The sequence below is a fragment of the Oncorhynchus masou genome, chromosome 11, assembly GCF_036934945.1.
Source record: "Oncorhynchus masou masou isolate Uvic2021 chromosome 11, UVic_Omas_1.1, whole genome shotgun sequence".
Lineage (NCBI taxonomy): Eukaryota > Metazoa > Chordata > Actinopteri > Salmoniformes > Salmonidae > Oncorhynchus > Oncorhynchus masou.
In genome coordinates this window covers 19,748,972-19,776,288 of record NC_088222.1, presented here as the reverse complement: position 1 = coordinate 19,776,288, position 27,317 = coordinate 19,748,972, and the positions used below count along the sequence as shown (strand labels likewise).

At 42.2% G+C, this 27,317-nt stretch overlaps 1 protein-coding gene across 1 annotated transcript in view; it reads right to left on the bottom strand.

Moving 5' to 3' along the window:
- Nucleotides 1-2,982: 2,982 nt before the first annotated feature.
- nnt (nicotinamide nucleotide transhydrogenase) overlaps nt 2,983-27,317 on the bottom strand; it is a 62,343-nt gene continuing 38,008 nt past the window's right edge. Inside the window, exons 15-21 of the mRNA XM_064977727.1 lie at nt 26,390-26,550; nt 25,062-25,241; nt 24,530-24,689; nt 11,230-11,311; nt 6,286-6,404; nt 6,058-6,173; nt 2,983-4,530 (exon numbers count right to left, since the gene is read on the bottom strand). Of these exons, the coding sequence (XP_064833799.1) occupies nt 4,384-4,530; nt 6,058-6,173; nt 6,286-6,404; nt 11,230-11,311; nt 24,530-24,689; nt 25,062-25,241; nt 26,390-26,550 (965 nt within the window). The 3' untranslated portion in view covers nt 2,983-4,383. The remainder of the gene's footprint in view (nt 4,531-6,057; nt 6,174-6,285; nt 6,405-11,229; nt 11,312-24,529; nt 24,690-25,061; nt 25,242-26,389; nt 26,551-27,317) is intronic.

Sequence of the window (27,317 nt, the reverse complement as noted above, 5' to 3'; positions counted from 1 at the left end):
TATACTGAGCCCTACGGGCATGGTAAGGATTGTGTTTGTCAGACCATTCCTTAGCCACATCACCGTTCACCCGTCTCTCTTAGCTGGAGACATTCTGCCACAAGCCAATGTTCTGCCAGTCTTTTGAAGCTCATAAAAGGTGGTATCTGTTCTCTCACAGGGGAAGGAGACAGATCAATTATGGTGTGGTTTATGCATCTCATTCACTCAGCTCTGTGATCCCACTGCCTTGATTCTAACATGACTAAAGGCAGCCTCTTTCCTGAGGCATCTATGCAGCAACTACAGCCATTAAGACTCAAGAGATGTAGGATCTTCATTTGAGCCAGTTTTCTACAGCAGAAAAATAATATGAAATGTGAATTATTGGATTATAATTAAATGGACAGTTTTGTAGTGCTTAATACATTTATGAGGAAAAATCAAGTGGAAATTAAACTTCAGAAGCACACTCAAATACACTTCAAGTTTGGCATTGCAGGAAAGTTTGTCTGAAACAGCTTGATCAAATTAAGATCCTACATCTGTATGCAGCCACTACATCCTGAAATACTTCAGAGAGGACCACCTCTTATCTCATACATTAACCACCCTGAATTCCCCCAGCACAACATTTACATTCAGAGCAGCAGGTCAATAAAAGTATCTTAAAAATGACACTCAAACATGTTTGTTACTAAACTTCAAGCTTAAGGAATTTGAACAGTGAAAGCAGGGGTCTACAGACGTAGAATCTTAATTTGAGCACTTTTGTTGCTCAGAATTTGAAATGGAAACTTGTAGTGTTCACAATTAGAAAGGCTTCTAAAGTTTGTAATTTCCACTTTAAAATGTCAGACTTGATTTGCCCTAACGAAAAATACATCAACCCCTACAAAAAATGCCCATTGATTATAATCCACATAATTCACAGTTCCTGTTGCTGCAGAATTATTTTCCTGCTAGTAAACTGGCTCAAATTAAAATCCTACATCTGTAGCGTGCCTTCATTTATCTTTATCTTCACAGTGAAACCGCTTTTGCTGGGGCTTTTAAGAGAGTCCTGAATACAGATTCTTTAAACAAGCCGTTTTCAGATCAGATACTGTCCAAGATCATTATAGCTGGGCATCAAGAGGAGGAAAATAACAACAATTATGAAAGGAATTTCTCCAGCGGTAGAACTTTACATGCTTACGTTGGCTTAATAATATCATTTAAAGTACGTCCAGGAGAGGAGGTATAGTGCGCCCAATACACAGATTAAATACTTTAGTACAACTTACCTTGGTAGAAGTAGCATGAGGTCAAATGTATACAAGTAGGCCAATTTATTTAAATTCATCATTTGGCCTGAAGGGATGATTTTATGATATGCTGAAGTAAAACTAGCTTTGAGGCAGTTGCATTTAAGGCCAAATGAATACAAATACCTGTTCCATGTATCCTTTGGACTAATGGCAGATTGTATGATCATTGTATGATATGAAAAGAGCTGTTCTAAGGATGATGATGCACCCACAGTTTGATGGTTGATTGCAAGGGCATTTCTAGCAAATGCCAGATGGTCTGTTCCATTTTTTGCCTATTGGACCTAACTACTATTGTTTTAGCAAAATTATATTTTTCTGGTAAAAATTGGGGGCTACAAGGAATAAAATGGGCTGGTGTGGGGGCCTCAATGAAAAACATGGTCCAGTATGTTAGAAATGCCAGAGACCATTTCTGGTCCCAGTCCACCCCTGGTTGGTCGAGGAACATGGTCCAACAGAGAGAAGCCACATCCTTTGTGTCCACGGAGACAAACCACAGCGCAATCTAGTCACATTTGTGGTGAGGGAACCATGTACGCTACACTCCAATCGCACATAGTTTCATCTGGTGTTGTCTCATTATTTTACAAGGAACTATACAAGGCTGGGGGCTGTTACAGATGCAGGATCTTAATTTGAGCCAATTTATTACAGCAGCAACAGGAAATTTGAATTATGTGGATTATAACGAACATTTTTGTAGGGGCTGATACATTTTGTTGTAAGGGAAAATCCAGTCTGAAATGTCAAAGTGGAAATAACTAACTTCAGAAACCTTTTTAACCCTCAAATACCCTGCATTGCAGGACAGTTCTTTGCAACAAGCTGATCAAATTAAGATCCTACATCTGTAGCTTTCAGTGGAATCAAATGCATATGAGAGAAGTAATTTAGGTAGACTGCTGGCAAGAGCCATTGCAGAATGAACCAGAGAGCTACTTTGTGCTGATGAAGGAATCCTTGGCTTTGCCATAACTGAGTGTGACTTATAGTGTGTGCGCATGTTGGGGAGAAAGGGCTATCATTGAACTGGACTTGAAATTGAAGGTCCCAAATAGCAATGCACATATCCAGATATCAAAAAAAATAATATATATATTATATAAATAAACATTTGCTTATCATACAGTGAAAACATACTAACGCAGCAATACCCTCTGGAGAAATTGCATGCAAGGCCAAGGAAAACAAATCAATTGGCTTTCAATGAAACAGAAACGAAAGGCAATCCCAAGTGGATTTTGAGGATAAGGGTTGATTGTCACTACAGAAAATGTTCATGTTGGCTATCCTCCTATCCTTAGGCCCTGAAAAAATGCTGCTGGCCGAACAAAAGACTGCTTTAAGTAGAAGGTACAGTACGCCCGCCACCTAACCCTTATTTCAGTTACGTCACCTCTCCCCAAACAAGAGGCGGTTTCCCCCGAACGCCCTCACATGCCTGTCGAGAGGATCAGCTGAGAGCAGGGTGTCTGAGTGCTACTTGTTACTTAATGAAGTAACCCTCATGGCAAACGCATGCAATCCTAGTCATGTGAAATCTTCACTTACATGCCAGAAACTACACCACTGCCACCATCCATTTCTCTAAGTGTCTATTACAGCTTTAAGAACTTGTTACTCCATACGTTAGAAACTAGCTATAAAATTGGTAAGAATCAACAAAAATGTGGAGACTTGATTTTCCAAGTGCCATTAAATCAAGGTTTATTTAGGGATGATAAACCAGAGAGAAAAACATTCACAGTATTTCATTCATCTCCCCAACATTAGAAAATTAGAACATTAGAAAAATGTTGTGCAGCAAAGCCTGCGTAAGCCTTAACAATTATACAAATAGGTTCTTCTCTATACAAAAATACTTGTGATTTTTTTTTGCCATTTCTTCACAACTATTATTTTCTAAAATAATTGTTTCCCTCGAGTTGTTCTTTACTTTACCTTATAACTGAAAACTGGACAGAAATGGGGAAAATTACAATTTAACACCAACTAGGTCTGCTATGGCACCACGTGTAAGTGAATAACAACCCTTCATATGTTAACCTTTCTACGCAAAGCTAAATATAGCAAGACAGATACAAGTCTGGAAAGACGGTATTAGTGGAAGAAGAGAATGGTTTACGAAGAAGAGAATGGAAGGTGAATTTGGTCGCTTTAGGAAGCTATGCAGAGGTAGGGATGTTGTCATGGTCAGTTTCTCTATAGAGTTGCATTGTATAAGGTCCCGGTAAGGAAACATCAGACAGTGATTCTGTCTAGATGAAGGCATAAGGAAAGAGCTTAACATGGCAGGACTCTAACTAACCATTTGACAAATCAGCAATTCATAAATGTATCCAAGCTAAATTAAGCCATAATCTCACAATTTATTATAAATTCTAACAGTCATATTATGATACTCATCTTTTATTAAACTTAAATCTACATGGATCCTTCAACATCTCTGTAGTGCTAAAAGGGGAAACGTAGCTGCGTGGCGGAGGGCCAACTGAAGCTACATTCACTAAATCCTTCTTCTTGAAGCTTCTAATCACACGTAACACATTACCACTACATCACAAAGCTGGTCATTACACTAAGCACAGTCCACAAAACGCATTCAAGAAAAAAAAACAACCCATACAGTTAGTGATTAGAGTGACTATTACTGACAATGGCGCTACATTGAAGTTAACAGTTGCTGCTAGGCCAAGGAGCTAAATGCAAATCAATTTGACACTTGTGGTACGAGTCGGTCAGGTCAAATACAAAAAATCTAACTACAGTATAAAACTGGAAAATGAACGAACATTGAAAAATCTAAAAATAAAAAGTACAAAAAGGTGACACTTTTGCTTTTTTCCTTGCTTTGAAAAAGAGGGTGAGAAGAAAATGCTCCTGGTGAGAAAGAAGAGAACACCTACTCATCATCATTGCAAATAACTGTTCAGAAAAAAAGGGAGGAAAACTTGTTGCCAGGAGAGGAAACGACAACATTAATGCTACGTCTAACTATTAGCTTGTTTGTGCCCACTCCTCTCCCCCTCTGGACGTGTGATGCCCTGGACCTCGGTCTGACGGGCCCGGGTCCTACTGCACCGGCCACGGCTCACTGGCTGGCCTCGCGGACTTTAGCCTGCAGTGCGTCGCAGGTCTTCTTGGCATCGCCAAGCAACATGGCTGTGTTGGGCTTGTAGAAGATGGGGTTGTCCACGGCAGCATAGCCCACTCCCAGAGAACGCTTCATTACAACCACCTGAGAGACAGGGACACACACACACGGCCTCAGCTAAGACATTTACACAACTGAGAAAAAAACACCTGATACGTTGTTCTATCCTACATTTACAAATAATCAAAAGCAATGCAATCACCCAGTTGTTTTCCCTCTTCAAACTCAAAATCATGATGTGGCAAATTAGCTAGAGCTCCAAATGTCATTACTGCTATACCACCTCTTGTCTAGTTTGGTAAAGACTTCAGATGTTAAACACTTATCTAAGAACAAACCCTTAACAGGGGTACAAATGTTGCACCTGCATGTCCTGTAAGTTGGAGATGGATGAGGAAGGGTTCCATTTGGAGGAGAATGGGGAGAAGAGTGTTTGTCTCACAACTAAGGGGTACTTAAGTTGAGGCCATTTACAAAATGAAGCATCATTAGTGTCTGAAGTTGCAGTCTAGGCAGAGAGAGAGAGCAGGTCTTGGGAAATGGATTGGAGCATCCCGTGATTGTGAGCATGTGTTTTGGTGCCTGGAGGCACATAACGCAGCATTATAATTGCATAAGTAAAACCAGAGCAACACTCTCAGCCTTTTACTCCCTGCTATCTGACACGCCGAATGATACTTGGAACAGAAGTGCCGCATATCAAGACACAAAAATCAACAGGAGGAACGTCGGAAACCCCTCAGAGGCAGGGGAGGATCAGTAGTGGCCAGGTGACTCAAGACACAGCAAAGTGTTCCCATGCCACAGTCCCACCCACAAAACCTACTCTAAAACAAAACACTTACACATTCTAAGTTACACACACATTCATAGTAAACACAAGTAAGCATGTACTGAATCACAAACACCCACTCTAACGCCCTCCTGTGAGAGAGGACTGTAAAAATGGATCACACTATGGTAGTGGTTCAGGCAGTGAGTCCAGGGGATGTAAACACACAGGTCACTCCAGCTCAGAGTAGAGGGGTGGGATGCTGGTATTCTTAAAGCTCTATGATTTCCCAAGGGAACCTTTGGAAATTAAGGGGTTTTAAAGTAGGGTGGTGAGGCATATGAATCCCACTTTTAGGGAACGTTTCACTCGGACGCTCCAAAAATGTCATAATTCCAGAGGGAGCGAGTCACCACTAATGGAGGCCGTGTGAGATCTGCGCCTGCTTGAGCTACACCTAGGTAGGGGCCTATTGCCTCTGTGACAAAGAGTACGAGATGCATGTATGTGTATGCATGTGAAAAGAGGCCTGTCTTTCTCTCTAAGGGTGCATCCAAGTCTGGGACAGACTGGAACAGAAAATAAGAACAGCCTCTTTCTGAACCAGTCGCTCCAGGAGAAGTTAGCGAACCTCCAAAACTAACCTTTTACCATGGAGAGAGACAGATTAAATCCACTCAAGCCATTCTGTAACAGTCAGAATATGACGGGGCTGCAGTACCATTCTCTACCCCCTTTTCCACTTTGAAGCGTGTACATTTTGAAGTGTGAAACCAATGGACTAGTGTAGAAAATATGGTAGATCTTCTTTCTAGACCATGCAGGCCCCTCCCTCTCACCTGTTTGGACTTCCACACTTCCAGGACAGGCATGCCAGCGATGATGGAGTTGGGATCCTCCAGGGCTGCAGAGTTCACTGTGTCGTTGGCGCCGATCACCAGAACCAGGTCTGTTTCTGAGACACAGGGGAAAGAGAATCATATTAGTTCACAGCAAACCACAGAGACAATGGGGTAATTTCAAACATGAACATGTGAAGAGATAGATGAGGGTGAAAGCAAACATACCAGCAAAGTCCTCATTGATCTCCTCCATCTCCAGCACGATGTCATAGGGTACGCCCGCCTCAGCCAATAGCACGTTGAGCTGCCCAGGCATACGACCAGCCACGGGGTGGATACCAAACCTGCAAGAGAGAAGGATCACCATCTTATTCACCTCCATGGCTTTTGGCAATACAAGGACAAGGGTTAGGAAACCCTTGTAGCTGAAAGTATTATAATAGTTTGGCTATTGACCAAAGTTCGAGATACTTCGGGATTTTGGCAATGAAGCCCTTTATCAGAGTCAGATTAATTTCTATGTCTCTGCATCCAGTATGAAAGATGTTAGAGGCAGTTCCGCGAGCCATTGCTACGCAGCGTTAGCACACTGGCTGGAAGTCTATGGTAACAGCTAGCATGCTTCCAGTCACTGTGCTAACACTAGTTAGCAACTTCCTTCAAACTGCACCCAGACACATAAAAATGGAATCCACGATGTCACCTGACTTTGGAGAAGTAGATAAAGGGCTTCAGTGCCAAAATCCCAAAGTACAGGATGGAGGGGCCATGATGTTAGTAGAGTTGTGGTTTGAGTTTGAGGGCCTGTTTTAATGTCAGAGGTCATTAAGGGCCTGAGAAGCAGGGGAAATGGGTTGAGGATGGAGGATAAGAGGGCCCTAAGGATAGACACTGGAGCAGCAGGTTTATGACCAGAGATTAAAAGCAGAGATCAGAGCAACTGCACTCCACTCACTCAAATCAAATTTTAGTAGTCACATGCGCCGAATACAACAGACCTTACAGTGAAATGCATACTTACAACCCCCTAACTAACAATGCAGTTTAAAAAAATAAATATGAATAAGAACTAAAAAGAAACAAGTAATTAAAGAGCAGCAGTAAAATAACAATAGCGAGTCTATATACAGGGGGGTACCGGTACAGAGTCAATGTGCGGGGGTAGCGGTTAGTCGAGGTAATATGTACATGTAGGTAGAGTTATTCAAGAGACTATGCATAGAAGATGACAACAGAGTAGCAGCGGTGTAAAAGAGGGGGAGGGATGGTCTGGGTAGCCATTTCATTAGATGTTCAGGAGTCTTATGGCTTGGAGGTAGAAGCTGTTTAGGAGCCTCTTGAACCTATACTTGGCGCCCCGGTACCGCTTGCCATGCGGTAGCAAAGAACAGTCAACGACTAGGGTGGCTGGAGTCTGACAATTTTAGGGCCTATTGCCTGAGTCGTCTCGTTCCCCCTCTCCTGCTCTATCCAGACACTCATCTCCAGCCATTATCAATCAGTCCCCGATTTACACACACACACACACACACACACACAGTAGGAACTTTGCTCCACACAAGGGTATTCAGTGTGCGGAGTTAAGTAACCGGTTAGCTACATCATGTAATGCAATGCACATGTTACAGTGTTGAAATGGGAGGGGGCTTGGCTTTCACAAGAAATGCTAATCAGAGCAACATCAGACTGTGTGAATTACATTATATTACTGATACATTAGGAACAATATCCATCTCTTGAGCTCCAAACAGTGGCAGCCCCATGTCCCGCCCTCATAGCAGCCCAACATCCCCACCCAATTATCCAGCCGAGAGGGAAGGGGAGGAGAAACGGGACTACAAAATCTGGCCACTCTGGCCACCCACTTCCTCCTCTAATCAACTGCAAATGCTCTAAGTAGCAGCAGCTGCTGGAACCTCAGATCAAACGAATGAAAGAAAATTACAAAAGCTTCCGGTGTGCCTTTCCCCTTCCCTCCTCTCCTCTCTCCGGTGTACACATTCCTCCTTTTGCGCTGCTCTCCTTCTCTCTCCTCCCTTTCCCCTTCCCTCCTCTCCTCTCTCCGGTGTACACATTCCTCCTTTTGCGCTGCTCTCCTTCTCTCTCCTCCCTTTCCCCTTCTCTCCTCTCCTCTCTCCGGTGTACACATTCCTCCTTTTGCGCTGCTCTCCTTCTCTCTCCTCCCTTTCCCCTTCCCTCCTCTCCTCTCTCCGGTGTACACATTCCTCCTTTTGCGCTGCTCTCCTTCTCTCTCCTCCCTCCTTCCCCTCCGGTGTACACATTCCTCCTCCTCTCCCTCTCTCCGGTGTACACATTCCTCCTTTTGCGCTGCTCTCCTTCTCTCTCCTCCCTTTCCCCCTTCCCTCCTCTCCTCTCTCCGGTGTACACATTCCTCCTTTTGCGCTGCTCTCCTTCTCTCTCCTCCCTTTCCCCTTCCCTCCTCTCCTCGGTGTACACATTCCTCCCTTCTCTCTCCTCCCTTTCCCCTTCCCTCCTCTCCGCTCTCCGGTGTACACATTTTTCGCTGCTCTCCCCTTCTCTCTCCTCCTCCTCTTCCTCCCCTTCTCTCCTCTCCTCTCTCCGGTGTACACATTCCTCCTTTTGCGCTGCTCTCCTTCTCTCTCCTCCCTTTCCCCTTCCCTCCTCTCCTCTCTCCGGTGTACACATTCCTCCTTTTGCGCTGCTCTCCTTCTCTCTCCTCCCTTTCACCTTCCTCTCCTCTCTACAGTAAGCCCCAACCCTGTCCTTTCCTCCCGAGGAATTGTTTTTATTTAATCAATTTTAGAATATGTCTGTAACGTAACAAAATGTGGAAAAAGTCAAGGGGTCTGAATACTTTTCGAAGGCTCTGTACACACAAAATATCTAATGAAGGGGTTAAGGCGATAGCTTTGGTTACAGTGCATTCTGAAATTATTCAGACACCTTACAATTTTCCACATTGTTACAATCCAGCATTTTCTAAAATTAATATTATTTGTTTTCCTCATCAATCTACACACAATTCCCCATATAGACAAAGTGAACAGGTTTAGACATTTTTGCAGATGTATTAAAAATAAACAAACCCCCCTTGTTTACAGAAGTATTCAGACCCTTTGCTACTTGACTCAATATAAAGCCCAGGAGAATCCTGTTTCCATTGATCATCCATGAGATGTTTCTACAACCTGTGGTAAATCCAATTGATTGGACATGATTTGGAAATGCACACACCTGTCTATATAAAGGTCCCACAGATGACAGTGCACGTCAGAGCAAAAACCAAGCCAGTAGGTCGAATGAATTGTCTGTAGAGCTATGAGACAGGATTGAGTTGAGGCAGAGGTCTGGGGTAGGGTACCAAAACATTTCTGAAGCAATGAAGGTTCACAAGAACACAGTGGCCTTCATCATTATTAAAATGGAAGACGTTTGGAACCACCAAGACTCTTCCTAGAGCTTGCCCCTGGCCAGAATGAGCAAACAGGGGAGAAGAGCCTAGGTCAGGGAGGTGACCAAGAACCAGATGGTCACTCTGACAGAGCTCTAGAATTTTTCTGTGGGGATGGGAGAACCTCCACCTATCAGGCCTTTATAGTAGAGTGGCCAGACGGAAGCCACTCCTCAGTAAAAGGCACATGAAGGCCAGCTTGGAGTTTGCCAAAATGCACCAACAAGAAACAATATTCTCTGGTCTGATGAACCCAAGATTGAACTCTTTGGCCTGAATGCCAAGAGTCACGTCTGGAGGAAACCTGGCACCATCCCTACAGTGAACCACGGTGGTGGCAGCATCAAGCTGTGGGGATGCTTTTCAGCAGCAGGGACTGTGAGACTAGTCAGTATCGAGGAAAGATGAACGGAGAAAAGTACAGAGAGATCCTTGCTAAAAACCAGTTCCAGAGAACTCAGGACCTCAGACTGGGGTGAAGGTTCACCTTCCAACAGGACAACGACAATATGCACACAGCCAAGAGAACGCAGAAGTGGCTCTGGGGCAAGTCTCTGAACGTCCATGAGTGGCCCAGCCAGAGCCCGGACTTGAACCCGATCGAAGAGACCTAAAAATAGCTGTGCAGCGACACTTCCCATCCAACCTGACAGAGCTAGAGAGGATCTGCAGAGAATAGGAGAAACTCCCCAAATACAGGTGTGCCAAGCTTGTAGCGTCATACGAAAGACTCGTGGCTTTAATCTCTGCCAAAGGTGCTTCAACAAAGTACTGAGTAAAGGGTCTGAATACTTATGTATAAATGTGATATTTCAAAAACTGTTTTTGCTTTGTCATCATGGGTTATTGTGTGTAGCTTGATGAGAAAAAAACCAAATACATTTTATAATAAGGTTGTAACATAAAATGTGGAAAAAGTCAAAGGGTCTCAATACTTTCACCAGGGTAATGAAGGTGTTAGGGCCAATTTCCCTCCATTTTTTTCCACCACTGAGCACATTTCAGGTCTGCTGAGCGTAAACTTGAACGGTGTGAAAATTCTTTGCATCTTCCTGCGCATTTACTGTGTACACTGAGGCTGTACCCGCTTTAAGGTTACCGTTTTAACAGTGGCTCATAATGTATGCCTACCAGAGTGGCCTATCATCCAAAACAATGGAGAAAAATGCATCATTACATTTTAACATGGAAATAGTTATTCCATCATTCAGCCTGCAGTAGCAGCCAATGTGTGGTGTTCAATGCTTACATTCCATGAGACTTAAAAATAATAATAATACATGCAGGGCTTGACATTAACCTGCTAATCTACTTGTCTTTCAGACAAGGTGACTGAAAATGTTTGATGCAAGTAAACACTTTACAAAATAACATGAGTTATTATTCCCATACCATTATTACAGAGAATCAGACAAATTATGCTATGCTCTGCCTATTGGCTACTTAGCATATTCAAGACCGTGTCAAAACACAACACTTGACCTGACTCGCTTTTCAAAGATGCACACATTTTGTGCTCTTGTTGGAAGCAGTCACTCCCCCACTGTTGACTAGAAATTAGTTATAACTGTAATAATAATGCACTAACTAGCAAAGAATATGAACAAATGTGCACAGGTGGCGAAATGCAGCTCTCACTAAGACCTCAAAACAAGCGTAGGGTTGGTTATCTGTTTACCAGGGTACTGAAGGGATTAGGACCATAGCTTTGATTATCCTTTTACCGGGACCCTCACCTGACTTTCTTGCCCTGCTCCTGCAGCATCTTGACCAGTTCAGCGATGGGGTACTGGGCCTTGGCAGCACACAGACCATAACCTGAAGGACAGGAACACAGACAGTGAGGGAACCCAGTCTTCCGTAAAAACTAGCAGCTTTCAAAATAACATTTTCACATTTGCTTTGAAAACCTGTGAACTGCTGTTAGAAAAACAGAAGGAACACAATAAAAACCTTTGGGAGAAACTGTCTACATTGACTGACTGGCACGTCTTAATCCAAAAACTGACTTCCACCTCTGAATTGTGATTAAAAAAATGCTTGTAGAAATATCAAACATATTCAGGCAATCCCAGAGATTCTGACCCGGACATTGATATCGTAGATGATTAAAACACACTGGCATAAATCCTTATCGAACTTGCTTCAAAAGAATCCTAATATAAACAGTTTTAACATTTCGGAAATAAATGTTATTTCTCCGTTTTTGGTTTTGACAACAGGTATTTGGGCACCGTGAAACTGATCAAACTAGAACAGTGATAACAAGAAAGTTATTCAAACCTACATATCCCAGCAATAGGGAATTAGGGAGTTTTTCTGTTGAGTATAATTTTAGAGGACCAGCGGATACCCAGAGGAACAGAGGATGTCTGAGGGCTCAGGCATAAACAAGTCTACTAACCTACTTTATCTGCATGGTTGGGTTTAAATTGCAGAATATGGTTTTGATAATAATCCTGCATACAAGGGGAGCTCTTTCCTCTCATTTCAACAAGACCGGAGGTAAAATAACAGAGCCTTTTATTTTATAAAACAATAAACAAACGCTGTAAAATAAACAGAAAGGACATCAAGGCTGAAAATAAAAATCAGTTGTGAAATGATTTCAAATCCCTTTATCTGAAGAAGTTCAGTGGGAGCATGTGCAGGATTCTGGAGGAGTGCAAACAGAAATCAATTATGTTACTGTTAAAGGAGCAATCTGTGATTGTGATGTCCATTTTGGACTTTAAAATTGATGATACATGGCCATTGATTCTTCAAGAATATAATTTATAAAATGCCACATGAGTTTCCAACTGCAGATTGCCCATGTAAGGATGATGGTATCAAAGTACTGATGGAAAATTACTTATTTTGCAAAACAAAGAGTGGGATTTTTATAGAGGTACAGTCCGTTCAGAAAGTATTAATACCCCTGCACTTATTCCACATTTTGTTGTGCTACAGCCTGCAGTCAAAATAGATTTAATAAAAAACAAATGATCACCTATCGACACACAATACCCCATAATGAAAAAGTGAAAATGTATTTTCTGGGCAAATTTATCGAAAATTAAATACCGAAATCTTTCATTTACATACAGTGTTCACCTCCCTTGGCATTTTTCCTATTTTGTTGCCTTACAACCTGGAATTAAAATGGACAATTTGGTAGTTTGTATCATTTGATTTACACAACATGCCTACCACTTTGAAGATGCAAAATATTTATTTATTTATTGTGAAACAAACAAGAAATAAGACAAAAAAACGGAAAACTTGAGTGCATTACTGTTCACCCCCCTTCAATAATTTCCCTGTATTTAGCATCATCCATCAATGAAAAACATCCCCACAGCATGATGCTGCCACCACCATGCTTCCCCTGTGGGGATGGTGTTCTCGGGGTGATGAGAGGTGTTGGATTTGCGCCAGACATAGCATTTTCCTTGATGGCCAAAAAGCTACATTTGTCTCACCTGACCTGAGTACCTTCTTCTATGTGTTTGGGGTGTCTCCCACATGTCTTTTGGCAAACAACAAATGTGTTTGCTTATTTTTTTCTTTGAGCAATGCTTTTTTCTGGCCACTCTTCCGTAAAGGCAAGTTCAGTGGAGTGTACGGCTTAAAGTGGTCATATGGACAGATATTCCAATGTGGAGCTTCACAGCTCCTTCAGGGTTATCTTTGGTCTCTTTTTTGGATCTATGATTAATTCCCTCCTTGCCTGGTCCATGAGTTTTGGTGGATGGCCCTCCCGTGCCATATTCTTTCCATTTTTTAATAATGGATTTAAGTGGTGCTCAGTGGGATGTTCAAAGTTTCTGATATTTTTTATAACCCAACCCTGATCTGTAAATCTCCACAACTTTGTCCCTGACCTGTTTGAAGAGCTCCTTGGTCTTCATGGTACCGCTTGCTTGGTGGTGCCCCTTGCTTTGTGGTGTTGCAGACTCTGGGGCCTTTCGGAACAGGTGTATATATACACTGAGATCATATGGCACTTAAATCAAGTCCACCTTTGTGCAATCTAACTAATTATGTGACTTCTGAAAGTAATTGGTTGCACCATATGTTATTTATGGGCTTCATAGCAAAGGGAGTGAATACATATGCACGCACCACTTCACCCTTACATTTTTATTTTTTGAAAGTTTTTTTCATTTCCCTTCACCAATTTGGACTATTTTGTGTATGTCCATTACACGAAATCCAAATAAAAATCCATTTAAATTACAGGTTGTAATGCAACAAAATAGGAAAAACGCCAAGGGGAATGAATATTTTTGCAAGGCACTAAGTATTCACACACCGGAGTCAATACATGTTAGAATCATCTTTGGCAGCGATTACAGCTGTGAGTATTTCCCTTAAGTCTAGAAGACCTGGATTGTACAATATTTGCCCATTATTGTTTTAAAAATTCTTCAAGCTTTGTCAAGTTGGTTGCTGTTCATTGCTTGACAGCCATTTTCAAGTCTTGCAATATATTTTCTAGACGATTTAAGTTAAAACTAACTAGGCCACTCAGGAACATTCAATGTCGTCTTGGTAACCAACTCCTAGTGTTTTAGGTTATTGTCCTGCTGAAAGGTGTATTTGCTCCCAGTGTCTGGTGGAAAGCAGACTGAACCAGGTTTTCCTCTAGGATTTTGCCTGTACTTAGCTCTATTCCAGTTTTTATCCCACAAAAACTTATTTGCGGATGACAAGCATACATATAACATGATGCAGCCACCACCATACTTGAAAATATGAAAAGTGGTGGTCAGTGATGTGTTGTGTTGGATTCTTCCCAAACACTGTATTCTGGACAAAGGTAATTTCTTTGCACATTTTTTGTAGTTTTACTTTATTGCAAACAGGATGCATGTTTTTTCATATTTGTCTTCTGTACAGGCTTCCTTCTCTTCACGCTGTCATTTAGGTTAGTATTTTGTGGAGTAACTAAAATGTTGATGATCCATCCTCGGGTCTCCGATCACAGCAGTTCAACTCTGATTTAAAGACACCATTGGCCTTGTGGTGAAACCCCTGAGCGGTTTCCTTCATCTCTGGCAACTGAGTTAAAAAGGACACCTGTATCTTTGTAGTGACTGGGTGTATCGATACACCATCCAAAGAGTAATGAATAACTTCACCATGCTCAAATGGATATTTCATGTTTGCGGTTTTCTATTTTTACACATCTACCAATAGGTGGCGGTCTTTACAAGGCATTGGAAAACCTCCCTGGTCTTGATGGTTGAGTCAGTGTTTGAGATGAGGTAGTCAAGACATATTAAGAGTCTCATTTTTAATGAATTTGTAAAAATGTCAATAAAAATTATTCCACTTTGACATTGAGGTGTGTGTAGGCCAGTGACACAAAATCTCAATTTAATCCATTTTAAATTCAGGCTGTAACAACAAAATGTGGAAAAAGTCAAGGGGTGTGAATACCTTCGGAAGGCACTGTATATTGTCAGAATGTGTACATTATAAGCTGTAAGAGCACATGCATTGCTCCAGTAAGTGTGGTTGGCTGAACATTTCTAACTTACCAAGTAAGTCTTTACTCACTGTTCTTCACCATTCCAAAGCCAACCTAGGCCTGTCAAACATGATACGGACCATCAACACTCATCTGTCATATGGCCCGTGCAGAGTTCAGAAACCTCTCACTGAAATTAGCACCATCCAAGAGAGAAACAATAATTCAAAGCAAATGGACAAGTTAAAGCCTCAATTGCTGTTAAGAATGTTTGATTGGCCTGTCACAACAGCCGTCAAATACTCGGCTTTAAACATAGCATGTTGCACTGAACATGTCTGTCTACGGTCTATTCTTGCTTCTTAAATGATATATATATATATTTTTTTTATAATAATACGGACTCAAACACAAGGTTTTCTCCTAACGAAAACAAGCCCGTCCAGACAAGACCCATGTTTATAAAAAATAAAAAAAGTCTTAAACGTTTCCACAGATGTCAATCAAGAAAAGTGACTGCGACTGGTCCAATTATAGGAAATGTGAACAGGAAAACAAGACTGCTCCGGTTCCAGCTCGGGCCTGGTGTAGTTTTGTGCACTGGAGTCAGATGGAGAACCTGGGACGCACTGACAGACCACAACACAGCGAGCAACAGTGGAACAGTGCACCATAACGCCAGGCCTCAGAAGCTGAGGATCACCTTTCAGTCTGGCAGGACTAGCTGGCACATAAACACCAGGTAAATTGGAGAAATTAGGAAAAGATGCTTGAAAATATTGTTCAGGTACAAAAAAATCTGGGTTTGCAGTAGTCAGTTAGACCACTGTGTACTTTGAGGATTCAGAACATCCTCCACAATAGATACAAAGATCCTAAGTCTCCACCACTGTCTACAGATGCCCGTGGTTTAGATCAATGTTAGATAGACAGGGTCTAACGTCTGGGTCAGGACACCCTACGGTTGAGCCTTGCTGGACGGCTGGAAGACCAGGGGTATTGTATTGTGCTTGGCCCCACATGCTTGTTTACTCTGGAGTGGCCACATGTTTATATTTACCTTCTCTACATTTATCCTCCCACATCTCATCGCCACTCATCTGTCCTGGGGTGATGAATAAAACGAGTGAAAATCTGTCACTCATTGAATGTTAGTCTGGTAGATATGTTCATAACCTGAAAGGCCACTCAGCAAGGAAGAAGCCACAACTCCAAAACCATCATTAAAAAGCTAGACTACGGTTTGCAACTGCATATGGGGGACAAAGATCATACATTTTTTGGAGAAATGTCTTCTGGTCTGATGAAACAAAAATAGAACTGTTTGGCCATAATGACCATCATTATGTTTGGAGGAAAAAGGGGGAGGGTTACAAGCCGAAGAACACCATCCCAACCGCGAAGCACGCGGGTGGCAGCATCATGTTGTGGGGGTGCTTTGCTGCAGGAGGGACTGGTGCACTTCACAAAATAGATGGCATCATGAGAAAGGAAAATTGTGTGGATATTTTGAAGCAACATTTCAAGACATCAGTCAGAAAGTTAAAGCTTGGTCGCAAACAGGTTTTCTAAATAGACAATGATCCCAAGCATACTTCCAAAGTTGTGGCAAAATGGCTTAAGGACAACAAAGTCAAGGTATTTGAGTGACCATCACAAAGCCCTGACCTCAGTCCCATAGAAAATGTGTGGGCAGAACTGAAAAAGTGTGTGCGAGCAAGGAGGCCGACAAACCTGACTCCATTACATCAGCTCTGTCAGAAGGAATGGGCCAAAATTCACTCAACTTATTGTGGGAACGTTTGACCCAAGTTAAACAATTTAAAGGCAATGTTACCAAATACCAACTGAGTGCATGTAAACTTCTGACCCAATGGGAAAGTGATGAAAGAAATAAAAGCTGAAATAATTCTCTACTATTATTCTGACATTTCACATTCTTAAAAATAAAGTGGTGATCCTAACTGACCTAAAACAGGCCATTTCTACACAGATTAAATGTCAGAAATAGTGAAAAACTGAGTTTAAATGTATTTGGCTAAGGTGTATGTAAACTTCCGACTTCCAACCATGTGCGTACACACACACACACACACACACACACACACATACATACAAAAGGAACTGGTAGTACCTTTTAACATGAGTCTTCAATATTCCCAGGTAAGAAGTTTTAGGTTGTAGTTATTATAGGACTCTCTCTCTCTATACCATTTGTATTTCATTAATCTTTGACTATTGGATGTTCTTATAGGCACTTTAGTATTGCCAGTGTAACAGTATAGCTTCCGTCCCTGACCTCGCTCCTACCTGGGCTCGAACCAGGAACACGAAGACAACAGCCACCCTCGAAGCAGCGTTACCCATGCAGAGCAAGGGAAACAACCACTCCACGTCTCAGAATGAGTGATGTTTGAAATGCTATTAGCGCGCACCCTGCTAACTAGCTAACCATTTCACTTCGGTTACACCAGCCTCGTCTCGGGAGTTGAAAGGCTTGAAGTCATAAACAGCTGCTGGCAAACGCACAAGAGTGATGTTTGAATGAATGCTTATGAGCCTGCTGCTGCCTACCATCGCTCAGACTGCTCTATCAAATCATAGACTTAGTTATAACATGATAACACAAAGAAATACGAGCCTCAGGTCATTAATATGGCCGAATCCGAAAACTATCATCTCGAAAACAAGACATTTATTCTTTCAGTGAAATACGGAACCGTTCAGTATTTTATCTAACGGGGGTGGCATCTATAAGTCTAAATATTCCTGTCACATTGCACAACCTTGTGTCATAATTACGAAAAATTCTGGCAAATTAGGCAGCCCAAACTGTTGCATATACACTGACACTGACATATACACTGACTCTGCGTGCAATGAACGCAAGAGAAGTGACACAATTTCACCTGGTTAATATGGCCTGCTAACCAGGATTTCTTTTGGCGAAAGGTTTATACTTTATATATACTTCTGTTTATTGATTTTAAGAAAGGCATTGATGTTTATGGTTAGGTACACATTGGAGCAATGATACGCACCGCATCGATTATATGCAACGCAGGACACGCTAGATAAACTAGTAATATCGTCAACCATGTGTAGTTAACTAGTGATTATGATTGATTGTTTTTTGTAAGATAAGTTTAATGCTAGCTAGCAACTTACCTTGGCTTACTGCATTCTCATAACAGGCAGTCTCCTCGTGGAGTGCAACGTAATCAGGTGGTTAGAGCGTTGGACTAGTTAACTGTAAGGTTGCAAGATTGAATCCCCCGAGCTGACAAGGTCAAAATCTGTCGTTCTGCCCCTGAACGAGGCAGTTAACCCACCATTCATAGGCAGTCATTGAAAATAAGAATGTGTTCTTAACTGACTTGCCAAGGTAAATAAAGATTAAATACAGGTGTAAAAAAATATTTTTTTTTCAAAATCGGCCAAATCGGTGTACAAAAATACAGATTTCCGATTGTTATGAAAACCTGAAATCGGCCCTAATTAAATCGGCCATTCCGATTGATCGGTCGACCTCTACTTTGAACGTTTCTTTAATTGCACTCGCAAAAACCATCAAGCGCTATGATGAAACTGGCTCTCATGAGGACCGCCACAGGAAATGAAGACCCAGTTGCGGTTGCCTCTGCTGCAGAGCATAAGTTAATTAGAGAGTTACCAGTCTCAGAAATTGCAGCCCAATAAATGCTACAGAGATTTTTAAGTAACAGACACAACTGAACAGCAACTGTTCAGAGGACACAGTGAATCAGGCCTTCAATTGCTGCAAAGGACAACTAAAGGACACCAATAATTAGAAGAGAATTGCTTGGGCCAAGGAACACGAGAAATGGACATTACAACGGTGGAAATCTGTCCTTTGGTTCAATGAGTCCAAATTTGAGATTTTTGTTATCATCCGCCATGTCTTTGAGAGACGCAGAGTAGGTGAACGGATGATCTCCACGTGTGTGGTTCCCACCGTGAAGCATGAAGGTGGAGGTGTGATAGTGCTTTGCTGGTGATACTGTCAGGGATTTATTTAACCAGCATGGCTACCACAGCATTCTGCAGCGATATGCCATCCCATCTGGTTTACGCATAGCGGGACTATCATTTGATTTTTCAACAGGATAATGACCCAAAACACACCTCCAGGCTGTGTAAGGGCTATTTGACCAAGAAGGAGAGTGATGGAGTGCTGCATCAGATGACCTGGCCTCCACAATCACCCGACCTCAACCCAATTGAGATGGTTTGGGATCAGTAGGACCGCAGAGTGAAGGAAAAGTAGCCAACAAGTGCTCAGCATATGTGGGAACTCCTTCGAGACTGTTGAAAAATAATTCTAGGTGAAGCTGGTTGAGAGAATGACAAGAATGTGCAAAGCTGTCGAGGCAAAGGGTGGCTACTTTGAGGAATCTAAAATATTTAGATTTGTTTAACACTTTTTTGATTACTACATGATTCCATGTGTTATTTCATAGTTTTGATGCCTTCACGATTTTTATACAATGTAGAAAATATATGTATATTTTTTAAAACTTGAATGAGTAGGTGTGTCCAAACTTTTGACTGGTACTAATATATATATATATGTATACTGCTCAAAAAAATAAAAGGGAACACTAAAATAACACATCCTAGATCTGAATGAATTAAATATTCTTATGAAATACTTTTTTCTTTACATAGTTGAATGTGCTGACAACAAAATCACACAAAAATGATCAATGGAAATCAAATTTATCAACCCATGGAGGTCTGGATTTGGAGTCACACTCAAAATTAAAGTGGAAAACCACACTACAGGCTGATCCAACTTTGATGTAATGTCCTTAAAACAAGTCAAAATTAGGCTCAGTAGTGTGTGTGGCCTCCATGTGCCTGTATGACTTCCCTACAACGCCTGGGCATGCTCCTGATGAGTCTGTGGTGCAACGTGGCGTTGGTGGATGGAGCGAGCATATGCATATGGTCTCACAAGGGGTCTGAGGATCTCATCTCGGTACCTAATGGCAGTCCGGTTACCTCTGTCGAGCACATGGAGGGCTGTGCGGCCCCCCAAAGAAATGCCACCCCACACCATGACTGACCCACCGCCAAACCGGTCATGCTGGAGGATGTTGCAGGCAGCAGAACGTTCTCCACGGCGTCTCCAGACTCTGTCACATGTGCTCAGTGTGAACCTGCTTTCATCTGTGAAGAGCACAGGGCGCCAGTGGCAAATTTGCCAATCTTGGTGTTCTCTGGCAAATGCCAAACGTCCTGCACGGTGTTGGGCTGTAAGCACAACCCCCACCTGTGGATGTCGGGCCCTCATACCACCCTCATGGAGTCTGTTTCTGACCGTTTGAGCAGACGCATGCACATTCGTGGCCGGCTGGAGGTCATTTTGCAGGGCTCTGGCAGTGCTCCTCCTTGCACAAAGGCAGAGTAGCGGTCCTGCTGCTGGGTTGTTGCCCTCCTACGGCCTCCTCCACGTCTCCTGATGTACTGGCCTGTCTCCTGGTAGCGCCTCCATGCTTTGGACACTACGCTGACAGACACAGCAAACCTTCTTGCCACAGCTCACATTGATGTCCCATCCTGGATGAGCTGCACTGCCTGAGCCACTTGTGTGCGTGCCAGTGGCGATGTACTTCGCTGGACATGCTAGCTGTTCTCGGCGCCGCATCATCACTTCATACGCATTCTGTCGTGGTGTTACCAGTTGGCCCACTACTACCTGGTAGTACTGGTAAAATGTAAGTTATGAATCGCAAATCACCATACAGCTGACACACTTCGATTTCAATCATTTTGACTTCAATTTGGCAGTGCAAAAATACTATCAGCTTGCACAGCGTCTTTGCTGATGAATGCCCTGATCTCTGGCCAGTCAATTTTTTAAATTACATTGTTTTTCCATCTATTAAATCGCTTCTAAAACATCAGAAAATGATGCAATAACCATGGATTTAACTGACTTTGTTTATAATGAGGGACCTCCCACGTTTAACATGGACACATAAATAGTAGGAATTTACGGTGGTTTCAGCCATGACTGTATGAGCGAGAAATTAATTATCTGCACGTCGCCTGCAGGTGCGAGCGTGTTTCACTGTCCAATCAGAGGCTCGAACATGATCTGAGCGCGTGGCCTGAGGCTGTTTGGTCTCTTGGGGATCAACTTGGGAAAGCCTCAAGGGAGAGCGGACAGCACTTTATAAACAAAGAGCCGCATATATTGGCAAAAAAATATCAGATCTTTAAAATATTTTTGGGATGTCTGGAGAAAAGTGAGTCGGGCATCAGTTAAACAGTAATTCAACTTTGTCCGGCCTCATCTTTAATTATTTCATATATTTTACATGTGATAAGGCCAGAGATAATTAAAAGGCACCAACATTCTGGTAGTTTACTGGTAAACTTTGAAAGTTTCCAGTAATATACCCTCCATTTGCAACCCTAATTGGGACCAGGGTTGGGTAGGTTAATTTCTTAATATAATCCGTTAGTTACCTGTCCATAATGTAATCAGTAACTTAACCCTTGAATAACACAAATGTAATCGGATTATCTCCTTAACCTGTTGAAACTCTAGGGGCGCAATTTCATTTTTGGATGAAAAACGTTCCCGTTTTAAACAAGATATTTTGTCGTAACAAAAAGATGCTCGACTATGCATATAATTGATAGCTTTCGAAAGAAAACACTCTGACGTGTCCAGAACTGCAAAGATATGTTCTGTGCGTGCCCTAGAACGTGAGCTTCAGGCAAAACCAAGATGAGACGGCATCCAGGAAATGAGCAGGATTTTTGAGGCAAGTATTTTTCCACAGAATTCAGAGGAGAATGCAGGCTTCCACGAACGATATATCAATGAAGAGATATGTGAAAAAACACCTTGAGGATTGATTCCAAACAACGTTTGCCATGTTTCGGTCGATATTATGGAGTTCATTCGGAAAAAGTTTGACGTTGTAGGTGACTGAATTTTCGGTTCGTTTCGGTAGCCAAATGTGATGTACAAAATGGAACGATTTCTCCTACACACAGACGCTTTCAGGAAAAACTGCGCAATTGGTATGTAACTGAGAGTCTCCTCATTGAAAACATCCGAAGCTCTTCAAAGGTAAATGATTTTATTTATTTGGTTATCTGGTTTTTGTGAAAATGTTGCGTGCTAAATGCTACTCAAAATGCTAAGCTAGCTTAGCATACTCTTACACAAATTAGTCAATTGCTATGGTTCAAAAGCATATTTTGAAAATCTGAGATGACAGTGTTGTTAAGAAAAGGCTAAGCTTGAGAGCAGGCGCATTATTTTCATTTTATTTGCGATTTTCAGAAATCGTTAACGTTGCGTTATGCTAATGAGCCTGAGGCATTAGTCACGATCCCGGATCCGGGATGGGGAGATTCAAGAGGTGCAGGTTAGTAGTTGGCACTGCCACGAAGTCATGAAATTAGATTTTAAGCCTAACGATCACCTTAACCACACTGCTAACCCTAAGGCCTAACCTTAAATTAAGAACAAAAAGCTCATTTTTACAATAGACTAGCCAATTTTGACTTTGTAGCTAGCCCATCTAGCGGAAATCACTAATTGGGATGAACATTGAGAGAGTCACCCACTACATTCAGGGTGATTCAAGTCCCATTCCAAAACATGACCCAGGCTCTTGGACCACCTTGGGATGGAGTGGGCCTGCATGGATGAAGGGCCCTACAGGAGAGGTGCCCCAGTGAAGGTTAGCAAATTAGCTGGTGATGTAACAAGGTCAAAAGAGGTAAGATAAATAAAGAAAAAAGTTCTGTAATATCTGAAAAATGTGGATGGCAAAGGACATGTTTTGTACTTTCTGCACAAGACCTTTGGCCACAACCCACTTACTCTCTTGGTCTTAAAAACATTTGCAAGTTGAACCCTGTGTACGCGAGTGGTTTAGTTTACATTAACCTACTGTCAGTGTCCCAGTGTGTGTAAGTACACTACATGGCCAAAAGTGCTCGCAAGTATCTCATTCCAAAATCATGGTCATTAAAAATGGAGCTTCCCCCCCCCTTTTACTGCTATAACAGCCTCCACTATTCTGGGAAGGCTTTCCCACTAGATGCAAAATTGCTGCAGTGACTTGCTTCCATTTCATGAAGCTCCCGACGAACAGTTCTTGTGCTGACGTTGCTTCCAAGAGGCAGTTTGGAACTCGATAGTGAGTGTTGCAACCGAGGGCAGACTATTTTAACACGCTACGCGCTTCAGCCCTTGGCGGTCCCGTACTGTGAGCTTGTGTGGCCTACCACTTCACGGCTGAGCCATTGTTGCTCCTAGACATTTCCTCTTCACAACAACAGTTCACCGGGAAGCTCTAGCAGGGCAGAAATGTGACAAATTGACTTGTTGTGAAGGTGGCATCCTATAACGGTGCCACATTGAAAGTCATAGAGCTCTTCAGTACATGCAATTCTACTGCCAATGTTTGTCTATGGAGATTGTATGCCTGTGTGCTCAATTGTGTACACCTGTCAGCAACGGGTGTAGCTGAAATAGCCGAATCCACTAATTTGTCCACATATTTTTGTGTATCACCGTGTTCATGCTGTGTGTACATGTGTGTGGTGCTCAGGTTTTGACTACCTGGAGTTGAGGTCGACCGATCAATTGGTATGGCCGATTAATTAGGGCCGATTTCAAGTTTTCATACCAATCAGAAATCTGTATTTTTGGGCGCCGATTTGCAATTTTTTTTTATACCTTTATTGAACTAGGTAAGTCAGTTAAGAACACATTCTTATTTTCAATGACGGCCTAGGAACGGTGGGTTAACTGCCTTGTTCAGGGGCAAAATGACAGATTTTCACCTTGACAGCTCGCGGGATCCAGTCTTGCAACCTTACAGTTAACTAGTCCAACGCAATAACGACCTACCTCTCTCTCGTTGCACTCCACAAGGAGTGAATGCTGTAAGCCAAGGTAAGTTGCTAGCTAGCATTAAACTTATCTTATAAAAAACAATCAATAATAATCACTAGTTAACTACACCTGGTTGATGATATTACTAGATATTATCTAGCAAGTCCTGCGTTGCATATAATCTGACTGAGCATACAAGTATCTGACTGAGCGGTGGTAGGCAGATGCAGGCGTGTAAACATTCATTCAAACAGCACTTTCGTGCATTTTGCCAGCAGCTCTTCGTTGTGCGTCAAGCATTGCGCTGTTTATGACTTCAAGCCTATCAACTCCCGAGATGAGGCTGGTGTAACCGAAGTGAAATGGCTATCTAGTTAGCGTGCGCCAACACTTTGTTCTTGAATTATTTAAACCAAATTGAACATGTTTCATTATTTACTTGAGGCTAAATTGATTTTATTGATGTATTATATTAAGTTAAAATAAGTGTTCATTCAGTATTGTTGTAATTGTCATTATTACAAAATATATATAATTATTATTATTATTATTTTTTTTTATTATTATTATTATTCTTTTTTTTTTTTTTTTTTTTTAAATCGGCCGATTAATCGGTATTGGCTTTTTTGGTCCTCCAATAAATCGGTATCAGCATTTAAAAATTATAAATTGGTCGACCTCTAACCTGGAGTGATGATGATGTTTTGGGCGTCTTTGATCATTTCAACAGTTTGGTCCACGTTGACCTCTGTGTGTGTTCCTACGATCTCCATGGGCTTTCCTGACCCAGTGGATGACGTACCATACCCACCCAGGATCACATTGGCCAGGGAACGGTTCATGGCCTAGCCAGTGGGAGAGAGGAGAAGAGGGGGTAGAAAGAATAAAAAGCTGCTCATTTCTTTTGAGTCAACTGCAGTTTCAATGAACCCAGTTTCCTTCAGGCAGTCAATGCAGCCAGGAAGGCATTTAAGTACAGTTAGAGTTCCTCCTAGTGGAAAACGGTGGAAGCACAGAAAATGCCACTTGCATATTTCAGCATTTTCAAGGTTTACCTGTATAGTCATGGCCTGATGCTCCCTATTCACCTCATACTATCTGATGTGTGACACATCCTACATACACACAGAAGGATGATATCCTATAGAATGATGAAAGTATAGAGTCTGTGTGATACTTCTAAAATACAGAAGAACTTACAGAGGATGCTTACTTACCACACACATTATGTATGAGAGAATGGCTCCTGAGGAGCCGATGAGGGCGCCTACAATGGTGAGCAGGTTGTTGTTGAGCAGGAAACCCTCGGCACATAGGGCCCAGCCGGAGTAGCTGTTAAGCACCGTGATGACCACCGGCATGTCTGCACCCCCGATGGCTGCTGTCAGAGTCAGGCCCTATGAGAACAAGACCACCGTTAGACTAAAGGTTCATATGGCATTGGGGTTAATAAAGCAAGACATCAATTCATACTTTCCTTCATATGTTGCTAAATTGAATATATTGCCCATTCAAAAGAAGGTATACAAAGATAATGTTCCACATGTGAGTAGTAGGCCTGGCCATATATAAACGCACATGTAAGCATTTTCCTGAATCATTTTGGCATAAACAGACAACACCCTGTATTATTGAACGGAAAATAGCGAAATCTGATCAGGTAGTAGAACTGTTGTGTATTTAACCCCTATCAGATTGCAGTGGGCCTCAGTCTACTCATAAGGCATTTGTCAAACCATGGAGTTTTCATTTCAAGGGCTCTCTATGATATCATCCTAGTGTTACTCTCCAAGATACTGACCTCAGGGAACAGTTATAACCAGAGCCAGCTACCTAACATTATGTAATGATCCACTCCATCAAAAAAAAAAGAGACTTGAACAGTATCAGATTTCCTTTTAAAGACATTCATGCTCAGGCACAGGTGATTGTTTAGCTACACCTTAATATCAGTCAAAGTGATGCGATATTGTATACGTAAAAATGAATATCCACTGATTTACTCAACATCAAAATGTCCTTGTTACTGACAAACCACATGGAGGACTGAGCAGCCAACATTCACAACAGTTTTAACCAGAACCACCTTCTCGCAGCGCTGCTTCAAAACCTAATCATCTTAGTTAGCCTTCCATCTATCATCATATTATGGATTGATCCTATGTGTAATGCTTCCAATGAACTCTCTTTCAGGGCCAACAGTTGAGCAGGATCGAGAGGAGAGCACGTTTTATTGAAGGATAGCTGAATGAAACCTAAGCCTACCTTAAAATGGGCGAAAGCACAGGATCCCAATAGCACAAATAGGTAAGACTTCCATCCTATTTCTAAAGGTTCAGTTCAAAGGCCTTTGTTTAGTACTGGTCAATCCAGGTTGGTGGATATTAGCCAGGCCATAGATATAGAATTAGTAGAACAGGAAATGCCCTCACACCACAACAATTTCACTGTACCATCATGACTTCAAACATTGATTTGAATGGGGGATGTCCATTCCAGTCGTTCTATTTCTATGTTTAGAGCAGAGAAGGCGTGTAGATCATACCATGACGGCAGAGAGTGCGGACACAGAGCCCAGACAGGTGATGCCTGTGGTGTAGCTGGGGTCCAGCATGTAGGGGATCATCAGGCCCACACTGGAGGCCATTAGACCAGCATTCATAGCATGGCGCCCGGGAAGATGGAGGGGGGCGGAGCTCAGCACACCTGGAGAGAGGAACACAGTAGGCATGGGAGATAGAGCTAAATGCATGTCAGGATTTCACTATGTGCTGTCCATTTAATTTATGATGTACTTTGTTTACAAGTATTCAGCCCCCAACCACAAGACACATACTGTATGGACTAAAAAGGAGTTGCTTTTTTTTATCCCTGATATGATTCAGCCCTGGGCAGGCAGGTACAAATATAGCAGAGAAATAAAGTTACCTTTTTTAAATTGATTTTGATTTCAGAGACTAAAATGTGTGCAGCTGAGGCTGTTTCATGCTAATTTAAAACAATGCATGTTGACAATCAAATTAACAAAGCTTGCACCTGGATTCCGCCATCTGTGATACAGGCCACATTTTAATGTTTCATTTACTTCTTGTTTTGAATGCCTTCCAAAAGTACCCCCCAGAATAAAAAAATAAAAAAAGTATAGCATGAAATGGCCACTTTTAATCTTATCAGAGCAGGTTTTCCAGGTTCCAGTGAGACTGGAGTGGGAACGCTCCCTGGGATAATGCGTTCCAGCTTTCGGGAACAAGTGGAAAATGACTGTGGGTGGAGGGGCTAATTAGTGCCAAACAGAGAGGTTCCGCCTGGCCTAGCATTGAGCAAGAGGGCCTGGGTGGCACAACTGGGCCAGGGGACTGATGCAGAGTGGGTTACAGGCCCTCAGGTATCAACCAGAAGGACCCAGACCACTATTGGTCTACTACTAGTAGTACTGGATGAAACCCCAGCTGCCTGGGATAAGATGTGGTGCC